Here is an 11,592-nt window from a genome sequence, read left to right as displayed (position 1 = left end):
AGGTCACGGGCACTACATTCAAGATGGCGGCCCCCCTGTGTCAGTGTTATCAGGTGAGCGCTTGGAACATTTCGTTGTAAAGATCTGCACCCAAACATCCCCGAATAATAACAGGAAGACGTACACGTTATTTTAAAACTGTCTGTTTTATCAGTTGTTTCACGAGTCCATGTTTTTATTTTATTTCTGAATGACTGCTAGCTTAGCGTTAGCTTGCTAAGTTAGCTCTGAGTGTACAGATAGGACAGCGGTGTTTGGACTTTGACGCTCAAGCTTTAATCGCTAAATTAAAGTTGCCAGGCAAGAGTTGGACTTATGTAGACATGTTTTCTAGTCTTTCTATCACTTCTAATGAATAGTGGTTCTTTCTATCAACCACAAACGTAGTAATCAGTCTGTAATACTGCTTCATCACAAAGAACATGCCATTCTCATGATTGGATTCCTTAAGTTTATTGCTAATCATCAGAGTTAGTCTGTTGGTAGATTGCTGAAGTTTGAAACCAAGTTTGTGTTCCTTTGTTCAGGCATGTGTAAGAAGAGGCTTGCTAGTATTCCCTTCCTCTTTCCTGCTACTTCACAACAGACACCGTGTCTACAGGATACGTGGGTTCTTCACAAGCTCCTCTCAGGTACAAACACTCCACACAAGCTGTGATAGCTACATGTGTCTTTCTGGTTAAGCTGAAGTTGATTTGTTGTCTCTGAAGACATTTCTTTGTGTTAGGTTAGGATGACATTTACATTTAGTCATTTTGCGCTTTAAACCAAAGCGACTTACAAGAGAGTAAGTGTTATATTGAGCTTTCAGCACCAACAAGCCTTGTTGCATTTTGCTTTGAAACAGACATTAAGGTTCTGTTCATACCATGAACTTACTTGCAAAGAAATTTCCCAATTAAAGTTTATGAAGACGTTAAGCAATAGTGTATATCTGCCCTGCAGGTATGAGCAGATGAACAAATAATCAGAATCAACAGAATCAACACAAATGTGGTTCATCTACTCCACCTTGAAACAAATGAATCTTATTTGTTTTTTCTGTTTTAGATATGTAATGTGCCTCGGTCACCCTTCCTGCAGGTAAGGTATATGTCAGGGGAAAGGGGTGGTGGCAGAAAAGGTTTCCTGGGGGAGTTTCTCGACAACCTGAAGCAGGAGCTAAACAAGAACAAGGAAATGAAAGAAAGTATCAAGAAGTTTCGGGAAGAGGCCAAAAAGTTGGAAGAGTCAGACGCTTTGAAACAAGCCCGAAGGAAATATGTTAGTATACAGCCAGATACACTATTTCTATCTTTGTTTATCTTGTATACTTTTTGCAACTGCTCACTCCATCTGTTTGCCTCCCAGAAAACTATAGAATCTGAAACAGTAAAGACATCTGAGATTCTGAAAAAAAAGTTGGGAAACATCTCTGAGACAGTTAAAGAGGTAATGTCATACAAATCCCAATCAGATGAAGCCTTTCTTTTGACAGTCCTATGATATCGTTGTTATGTTCTTCACTTTGATGAATCCACTCTTATAAGTTGTCTGTGCATCCATGTTTGTGTACAGGGGATAGATGAGGTCAGTCGAACAGAAATTGGGAAGAAAATCAAGGAGGGAATGGAGGAAGCAGCCAAAACAGCCAAGACTTCTGCAGAGAGTGTCTCCAAGAGTGGAGAGATGTTGGGGAAGAGTGGTGCCTTCAGGGCAATATCTCAGGTATGCAGTTACTACACTTTACATGCAGTGAATACAGATATCTCGGCGTAAAACTGTAGATAGTAAATAATATATTATAACTAAGTTTTATTAGTTGCAAACAATGTCTATTTCGTGCTGAGCCTGAATAATGAAACCTTTTTTCATTTTTTTCTTCTACTATTTGTTTATTTAACATCAGGGCATGGAGAGTGTAAAGAAAGAGATTGGTGACCTGGGTCACACTGGCCCTTATCGGCCTCCTGCCAGACTCAGAAAGAGGAGTGAGTTTTCTTCCAAGGGGGCCGGGGATGAGAACAAGGTCTTCGAAGCCAACGAGTACGTGAGTGTCCTCTGCTTTACTGTGAAGGCAATCCTCTCAGGTTCCCAGATAGATTATACACTGACATCGCCTCAAACAGGCTAATCAGACTTACATATGGTCAGATAGGAAGAGATCGACTTAATTATTTTTGAAGTAGGAATTTTTTTAATGTACCTGAATCCACGGGGACGATTACTAAGACATAAAGGTTTGCAGAGATAGACGCAACATAAGAGAGTCTTTAGTAGTCCCAGTGTTTCTTATGGATTTAGTTTAGTTTGTTGTTTTATTGTTTCTTCTTTCGGTTGATGTGATCAAATGTGATGTTTGAAGCTTTTTTTGTGTGTTCTTCAGGGAAGCCATGGGTATGGTGCTACACAAAGACTCAAAATGGTACCAACAGTGGAAGGACTTCAAGGATAACAATGCAGTCTTCAACAGTAAGGAATAACTGATCTGTGTCTTTGACTTGACTGAGAATGTGTAAAATTACATCACTGGCTTATTTACTGCATATTATGCACAGTTAGAAAAACAAGTTTAATGATTAATTTTGATTGGGCAGGTTAGAAACATTGTCTGATTTATTGTTGTTATCTGTGTAGATTTCCATAGTTCTTGTTGCAGCCGAAGCATCTTTTACTCTGCAGGGTCTGGTGTTGGGACCTATGTGTCATTTTCAGTTACTTGTCTGGCTGAAGCCTCCTGCTGGTGGTTTTAACATATGTATTTCAAAGCACTTAATGATTTAAAATAATTATTCGGGTGTGGTTGTGTGTGTTTGTGTGTGTGTGAGTGTGTGCAGAGGAAATGGTAGCTTCATCTTTCAATTTCAAGTCTGACCTACTTCATTGTTATGTTTACTGTAGGGTTCTTTGAGATGAAGATGAAATATGATGAGAGTGACAATGCCTTCATCAGAGCATCTCGCGCTGTTACTGATAAGATGACCGACCTTATAGGTGAGAAATCTCTGACTTGATAGTCTATAATAATCACATTGAAAGATCTAATGAAACCATATTAGAGATGATACAACTGAGCAGGTACTGAAAATCCTGTCTTATTTTTAGAATCTGCATTAGATATTTTCATGAAGGTGACTTATAACCATGTTAACCGATTTTAGTAGTTAGTATACTGTATGATAGTACAATAGTTAATAATAGTAGTAGTTTTAAGATATTCAATGCAAATCTGCATTTGAGTTTTTATTCTAAACACCTTGTTTTCTTTTTTTAGTTCACCTTCAAAAATCTACTGTTGTTATACACTCTCCTTCATGTCCATGTGTGCACCATGCTTAGGTGGGCTGTTTTCAAAGACAGAGATGTCTGAGGTACTGACAGAGATTTTGAAGGTGGATCCATCCTTTGACAAAGATTCTTTCCTCAAGCAGTGCGAACGAGATATCATCCCAAATATACTGGAGGTATGTTTGACCGCGAACAATGTTGATACTAGCTTCAATTTAGACATGCCAGAGTCTGTCAAGTATTTTCTGTCTATATGTTCTGTCATCTTGCAGGCGATGATCAGGGGAGAGCTGGATGTGCTGAAGGACTGGTGTTATGAAGCGGTATAACATTTTTCACACACTGTCTTTAATACAGTGATATGTTCTTCAGCATTGACCTGCAGATGGTAGTTAGTATCTTAATTGACAGTTTTACAAATGTTATTTTTATTATTTTTTCTTTGTGTGTTGTAGACATACAGCCAGCTTGCACACCCAATTCAGCAAGCCAAGGCCATGGGACTTCAGTTCCACTCTAAGATCCTGGACATAGACAATATTGATGTAAGTTACTCCAGATTTATAATGACTCTTTAGGTAGTAGTATTCCGAAGTAGTGATCTTCTTCAGCACCTGAGCTTTTGGCAATAGTGAGTAACGTTAGAATAGTTTTGACAAACCAAATGAGTTCCCAAGCTGTAATGAACAAACTTTAAAATATAGGCTCTTAGGAGTCTTTTCATTTAGCAGTTTTTTGCTTTGATTTAAACAATTTGTTTTTTTTTTGTGTGTGTATGGAGTGTGGTGTTTATATAGCCAAGGCAAGAAAATCTCAGTGGTGTGAGTTGTGTTCATACCGTGTTGAGGTTCTTATCCTTAACGTATAAGCCGCGTTTAGCTTACACGTGTATCTCCTTCTCCAGTTGGCAATGGGGAAGATGATGGACCAGGGTCCAGTGTTGATTATCACCTTCCAGGCTCAGTTAGTTATGGTGATTCGAAACACCAAGGGAGAGGTCGTGGAGGGAGACCCTGTAAGTAACACACACAAGAACACAAAACACACACCTTGGTTTGGTCGAAAATGTTTGGGATAAGAATATGCTGTAGAATGTATGTCTTGTAATGTTATTGATCTTTGAAAATTATTTTAATTCTGAGAGGACAAGCGGTTAGGAGAATGGATGGATGATTGATTCTGACATTACGATTCTTCCTTAATATTACACAAAACATGACTGTAGCTGGCACAAATATAGGTATGTCTCTGTTCTCTGTAGCCCAACAAAAACTTTTTGAGCTGGAAATGAGCTATGTGTTACCATCAGGGCACCTCATGAGACATGGTCATGGTATCCACTCAGTCCATGTAGTTGGCCTCCCCAAAATGTTTGATTGAAAGACTAGTGCCAGAGGATTAATTAGGGTTTTACTGAGTTATGTCATGTGAATCCTAATGTCTGGATGTTAAATAACAGACCCCAAATAATGTCAGGAAGTCATATATATAATGCTCTACATGACATAACATAAACACAATGGATCACATTTACAAAGTGCATCTGTGCTCGATTTTATAGAAATTAAGAACAACCGAGCATCTGTTTTACTTCCTCCAGGACAAAGTGCTCAGGATGATGTACGTGTGGGCTCTATGTCGAGATCAGGAGGAGCTCAATCCATATGCTGCCTGGAGACTACTTGACATCTCTGCCTCTAGCACCGAACAAATCCTCTAAGACTCTTTGATATTCACAAAATGCATTCATCCACAGAGAGAACTTGGTGTACCTGAGCAGGCCCTGGAGCAGACTGGGACAAAAGGGGTGAAAGAAAGCATGTGGTTGTTAGGGACAGGCAAGTGGGCATGGTGTCTCTGCAAACACAAACATTTAGAAGACTGGAGCGCTCAACACTTGGTGCTTCACTGTCTCTTTTTGCTACGCTGGCCTTCGTTGCAGTCACTGCAGTTTCCTTTGAGATTGGCACAGTTCCTTTGACTCACACTAGAGGGTGGTAGACTACAACAACTTGAATCTACTGGGCTGTCTGCAATGCTTACATGGTTATCCATTTATTGAATTTGTGTAGCTCAGGACAGTTGTTGTTGGCATTAAAGGGATAAATGAAGTTAACTTACGTTCAGCTCTTTTATTATGAATATCACAAAAGATGAAGATGAACTGAGCATCTCAACATTTTCCTAACTATCTCAGACATCTGTGCCCCTTTTGTCTGTTCAGTCATCCCCTTCTCCCCTCTCTTCTTCTTTAAAGCAGCATTGGTGGCCAATCTGTGATCTGCTCGACCCTTGTTTGTATGATAATTGTCCAATGTAATTGTTAAACTGTAAGAAAGTCTATATTTATTATGAAAAATAAACACGACCCCTGTTTTTCATACTAGCAGATATTTTTTAAATTAAATTTCTATCAAGAGTATTTTACCTTTGTCCTACAATGGATGAGCTTACTTCAGATCTTAAGTCCACTTTATTCTTTTTAGAACTGACAATAATTGAGATTAAATCCTCCAGTGTGATTTCAGTGTTGATTGTAGTACTTCCTTTAGGAAGAACACTGCTTTCCAGTATTTACAGTTAAATTTCCATAGTTGAGGTAGAGCATTTGTTTGATTTCAGTGAAATTTGCTTATTTAAAGTAAACTACACACACAAAGCCTGAATACTGTTATTTTGATGGCTGCCTTAGTCCATAGGTTACACATGAATAAAGCAAGATCTGTTACACTGACTAATTTGGACACATTCAACATTTTGTCACTAGTGCCTTCAGCAGTTGGTCTCATCAGCATCAGTTTGTGCCACTGTATATAGTTATTTCCACTGTTCTGTGATAATGTATCATTTGGTCTACAGAATCTGGTGCAGGATTATATGGTAAGCCACTGGTGTATGAGCTCTCTGTGCCATGTTATATACAACAGAGCCAAATGGCCTGTAGTCAACAACTCAAATTATCATGGACATGTCAGCAGTGGAGGTTAGTTGTACCCATTTTACAGGATCTCACCAGTATTCACATCTGTATCTGATTTCTCATCCCATTTGTCAGATGATGGGAGTAGGAGACCCCTCTGTCTGCATATCTGTGTACTTTTGAAGGCTGCTTTGTGTCCTACTGTTAAGACAATTAGTGTAAACATTGACGAGTCATTTGGATTTATAACAGGGACAATTAGACCCCATTAAAAGTCCATCTTATATACCCTTACATAACTATTTATTGCAAACAGATTTATATAAGGTCAGAGAATATAGGTCAGAGAATATAGGTCAGAGAATTTTCTTGTTCAGGTCACAGGAGACTGTACAGCTACTTTTTCCTTGTCTGCATTCATCTCATCTCCACTGTGTAAGATGTCGCCACCTCAATTAAAATGTAGAAATTGTTCAGATGTGTGTTCAGATAACATTGTTTTTATGCATTTTGAGGGTCTGTTTAATGATGTTATGTCATGTCCACTTCAACAGTCTCTTTTATTGTCACTTGTGATGATTGACTCATCATGAAACACCAAATTAAATCTATCAAACACAGAGCTGGCTCCCTGTGGACAGTCTCTGCTTTTCATCCATGTCATGCCTTTACTTGTATTTTTATATATTGTGGGTAGAGGGGGGCAGACGAAAGGCTCTGATCAAACCACAGTAGCTGTTCATTGTCTGTGGCAGCAGTCAGAAAGCTCAGTGCAGATGAAAGGATGCAGCGCATGCAGTGTTGCATGAATTTGAATCTGGCCTGCCCTCATACATCAGGGTTACGGCTGCCTGTGGTGAGAACGAAGAGAGCATTATACAAGGAGCCTTCATGATGTTTAATGCTACATGTGCGTCTGCACATGTAAACCAGCAGCTCCACTGTTCAAGCTGTCCTGACTGATGGATGCTCTTGCTGAGCTGTGCTGAGGTTGCAGCTTCTCATAGCGGTGCTCATCGCTCAGGATGCATCTCACACACACTGCTCTCCACCACAGAGAATTCACAGCAGGGGAATGTGGTCAGTTGGATCCAGTCAGACACTACTGACCACTCTGACTCGGGTGAGTTTGCACCACAGCCTGTTAATACAGAGACACTGACAAAACAAGCTTTAAAGCCAAGATTTTATTTCATTCTTCTAACATATTACAACATATGTCCCACATAAATACACCCACTTACCCACGTGTACACCCAATGACGTGTAATTAACATTTTTGTAAGGTTTAGCGCTGACTCACACAGAATAGACACGTCACTGTCTGAAGAGTAAAGAAGGTAACAGCTGCACATATACAGAAGTGGTGCCAGGTCAAGTCCCAAGGAAGTGGAGCAGAAGTGTCACATAAAGTCTCTCGTTTGACGGGTGAGTGCTGACATCACGCGATGGCCAGAGATCCCCGATGGCAGCTGCAGCTGAACAAGCTGCGTAATAATAGTTCAAGAAGAAAAAATAACAACTATGGAAAAGAACATCAAAGGGTGGAAGCAACAATTAAGTATTTGTCCAACATTTTTATGTGTTAATCGACATTGATTACTTTAAATAAAAATTTATCAGAAATCAGACAACAAAAAGCTGTAAAACAAATGAAACGGTATAGAGAGAGATGCCATTACAATAAGTGACTGTGGTGTTCTACCCCTTGTGGTTATGGCTGTATCATTCCACAGTGGTAACATTTGCTATTCATCTTGATATCGCACATGCTAATTTTCCAACACATGTCAAGTGTTGTTGCCTGCGAGCCATTCTTTTATTTAACATCAGCCCCATTTCCTTTCTTTCCTGTCATCCGTCGGATGCCCCATTAACTATGCTGTCCTTGAGCTCCCCAGGCACCTAGTCTCAATTTAACCAGCATTGTCCTTTTCACAAGTCCACTTTCCATCTAATTATCTTTTTTAGCACAAGTTTTCTGCTGCTGCACAATTACGCAGGGTAACTACTACTGTATGTGATTGTATGGTGACAGGCAACAATAACCGTATTCCACTGAGTGGCAAAGAAAGAACTAGTTTATGCATCAGATGCTCTGAGATGGGCTTAATGCAAAATGACATTGTTCTTACTTGATCCAGAGTTGAGCTCTCGCTGTTACCCCAACTCTCTTAGTGACAACATTCTGCACAATGCACAATAAATCTTTGGAAAGAGCTCAAGTGAAGGTCACCAAGAAGGCATGCATGGGTGCGAAGGCATGTATGGGTGCTCACTCTGACCCAGATTCACCAGTGCAGTGGGGCACTGTGCCAACATGACAGCTCACGGGGTACGCTGGAAAGAGAGAACGTACACTCGTAAGCATACAGGCGGTCAGTCAACAGTGTGAGTAAAGGTCAGGAAGGTGTCCTGGTAACAGAAGGATTATGCAGGATGGTCGTGCTTGTCAGGGAGCAGTGTGTTTGCACAAATGACAGGTGGGAGCTTCTCTTCTCTTGTATAGAGACTCAGTTTGGGAGCCTGAGGGTTTAATTACTGTTAAAAAACATCTTGCCTTCCTGCACATGTGTTGTTATTCTTGTGTAGTCTCTGTTCACTTCCACCACCCAACCCAGGTACAACATCATCGAGCGCCAAGACAACCTGCGAACCACCAGAGAATTGCAGTTGTATTCTTGTCTGGGCTTGTAACACATTCACTTTTTCCATTCCTCCTAACTAAATGCTACCTCTTATGTTACAGACATTCATTTAAAATAAACTAGAAGCTATTTTAAAGGATTGCTCTTGTCTACTTGTCTCAAATGTTATGTTTTTTGTGAGGACAGCAAAGTGTGTTCATTTGAACTAAAATGTTAATGGTAGCTATGTTTTCAGCAATATCTATGCATTAATAAATGTAATTTGTCTCTGAGGTACCTGGTGAGAAATTTACAAAATATTCAGATGACCCAGATGGTTTTCTTTTTTAAAATATTAAAAATATTAATCCTGTTGATTTTTCATGAGCACAATATCACAAAGAGCCTCTCATGTACCATTGGCCAGGGGCAGCTCAGTAATAGATCTTTGAGTCCTTTGTTTGGGGAAATTGCTTCACATTAAAATTACATTTTTCTTTTAAATGTTATCCTCTTCATCTTTTCATAAAGCTTGCCTTGTTATTGCAACTCGAAATCTAATATTGAGAGGCTTTGTCTCTTCCTATGAAAGTCAACGGTCAATATATCCTTATCTCATTTTCATATATCACTCCATTCCCATAAGATTAGACAATGTTATCAAATAAAGAAGGGGAACCAACTTTGGACACATGTTATGAGTCACTCATTTTACCTTTAATATAGCGAGAGGGAAAGAGATGGAGAAAGAGGAAGAGAGAGACAGAAAGAGAGCAGGTACACAGGCAATACTTGTTTAGCATTGTAAATGAGTGTCGAAGCAGGCATCACACTAATGGAGAGGAAGGTGTGCCAGTAATAAGCGATGGGAGGGCTCTAACCAGCCCGCTGTTTCTCCCAACCATGCACGTCAGATGACCAGCAGAGATGTGGTGGACGTGCTGGAACTCCCAGGCTCAACATTACAGCACAAATGTGGGACGATGGCTCTTACATTACGGCTGTTTCAGACACAGGTCTGTGTTTCTGCATGTGTTGGTGCTGATAAATCTCAGTGAGGCTGGATAATATTCAGCACAGGCACACATACGGGTCATCTCAGGTCATAAAACAGGCTCCTCTTTGTCAGACATCGACTTGATTTCCCTCAATGTACAAAGCTTGATGTGACTCCCTGTCAATTCCAATTCAGTTTTCAGTCTGCAAGCATTTAAGGAAAATCAAACCAAATCAATCCCTAAAATCAGCAGGTTTTTGAGAATATAGAAATAAATCTCAGTTTCTTTCTCTGACTTGCTCTGTTTTGATCAATTGAGATCATGTGCGGGCTCCTATTTTTATACACAGCATGTTTAAAATTCAAGTAAACTCCATTTATTCATTCATTTCATCAGTAAACCTAAAGTTACCACTCCCTATTCTTAAGACTTGACTTTGCTTAATTCTGATTAAGCATCAACAACCTTTTTCCTGCAGTCAAACTCATCACACTAAAAGGAAAATATTCTGTACATATTCAGTAAAAATGTACTTAACTTCCTCAACCTGTTCTTTCTGACCGTCTGTCATGCTTTTCTATCCTTCTGCGTCACATGCATTAGCCAGTTTCAAAATATTTCAATTCCATTATCACCTCCCCCTCCTCGCCCTAACCTCAACTGCTAAATCTAATCCTCTGTCCACCCCAGACGCCATCAGTAAGCCCACCCTAATTGCAAGGAGCGGATTCTTTATTAGAATGTAGATTCTGCTGAGAGGAGAAAAAACAATAGAAGTAAATGCTGTTTCTATTGATCAGCCAGAGTCCCTGTCCTCTCTCCAGCCGACTGTGTTTACTGTTTCTGTTCAGAGGTCTGATATGTCATAAGATTTAATGGCCTGTGTGGTCATTTTAGCCTCTGCAAGAGGAATATCAGCAGGCAGAGGAAGCAGAGAAAAGCCAGACGCACACAGCTTCATATCTTCTCAAGTGTCAAACCTGGCTATTTAACGACTGGCCTGCACTAAACAGACAACACAGGGGGCAGTTTAAAGAAATTTATCAGTCTCCTCTAAACATGATGAATGAGCTGCCTGCTTATTGGATCCCTTAAGGGAATAAAAGAGTATATCAAAGGAGTCAGATTAAAGTGCGTGGTGATAAAGGCCAGATTAACAATGGGAGGGGAGGAGAGGACAAAAGCGGTATGTTAGAGTTCAGCATAATAAAATGACTCATAGCAAATTTTCAGTGAGCATACCAGGACTCATTTGTGTTTTTCTTTATACCCTCTCTGTTTCTTGGACCTTCTGGGCAGATGCTGTGACAGATCACCTCACCTCCAGTGACAGCTTATCCATAGGAGTAAATTAGGATGGTGCGGATGCCAAAGGGCAGCTGGAGTGGGCTACAGGTACTGCACGGCTAGTCTGCTTGAGGTAACAGCTCTCTACAGCCTATAATGATGATGGAGGTCCATTTCAATTAACTTTCCACAGTAGAGTTACAATCTCCTATCAGTCACGGAGGCCAGCGGGCTGGAAAAATGAACGTTAGCTGGTTAGTTTGCATAAAGAAATGTACAGACTGCTAATCGTTAAAGAAGGACATCTTCAGGCTCTCCTTGAAGCAGTCAGAGGTTAAACCAGGATAGCCCAGAGCAGCTGAGGTACGAGTCAAGAGTGGTGACCATGTAGTTCTCTTTTTCTTTACTTGTACCTGTGGGTGAGTGTGTGGGGCCCCAATCTATGGTCGGTTTGCTCTTCTCTCTCCATCAGCGTGACAGGTAGATGAGGTTG

The 11,592-nt window shown here is 40.2% G+C and overlaps 1 protein-coding gene across 1 annotated transcript; it reads left to right on the top strand.

Annotated features, from left to right (window-relative positions):
* The first annotated feature begins 8 nt into the window (after positions 1–8).
* Positions 9–5,648, top strand: timm44 (translocase of inner mitochondrial membrane 44 homolog (yeast)). The gene is made up of 13 exons (XM_026345277.1): positions 9–53; positions 528–632; positions 1,051–1,263; positions 1,351–1,431; positions 1,558–1,707; positions 1,889–2,025; positions 2,366–2,451; positions 2,881–2,973; positions 3,319–3,443; positions 3,540–3,590; positions 3,723–3,812; positions 4,172–4,282; positions 4,868–5,648. The coding sequence occupies exons 1-13, from the start codon at positions 24–26 to the stop codon at positions 4,985–4,987; spliced, it is 1,392 nt and encodes a 463-aa protein (XP_026201062.1). The 5' UTR covers positions 9–23; the 3' UTR covers positions 4,988–5,648.
* Positions 5,649–11,592: the final 5,944 nt, after the last annotated feature.

This window comes from Anabas testudineus, chromosome 4 (assembly GCF_900324465.2).
Source record: "Anabas testudineus chromosome 4, fAnaTes1.2, whole genome shotgun sequence".
Classification (NCBI taxonomy): domain Eukaryota; kingdom Metazoa; phylum Chordata; class Actinopteri; order Anabantiformes; family Anabantidae; genus Anabas; species Anabas testudineus.
Note: the sequence above shows the minus strand (reverse complement) of the source record. Positions and strands in the feature narration are given on the sequence as shown.

Coding starts and splice junctions, on each gene's coding strand:
- timm44 (XM_026345277.1), top strand. CDS start 24: ATGGCGGCCCCCCTGTGTCAGTGTTATCAG. Junction 2,026..2,365: donor AAGGTCTTCGAAGCCAACGA/GTACGTGAGTGT, acceptor TGTGTTCTTCAG/GGAAGCCATGGGTATGGTGC. Junction 3,813..4,171: donor TGGACATAGACAATATTGAT/GTAAGTTACTCC, acceptor CTCCTTCTCCAG/TTGGCAATGGGGAAGATGAT.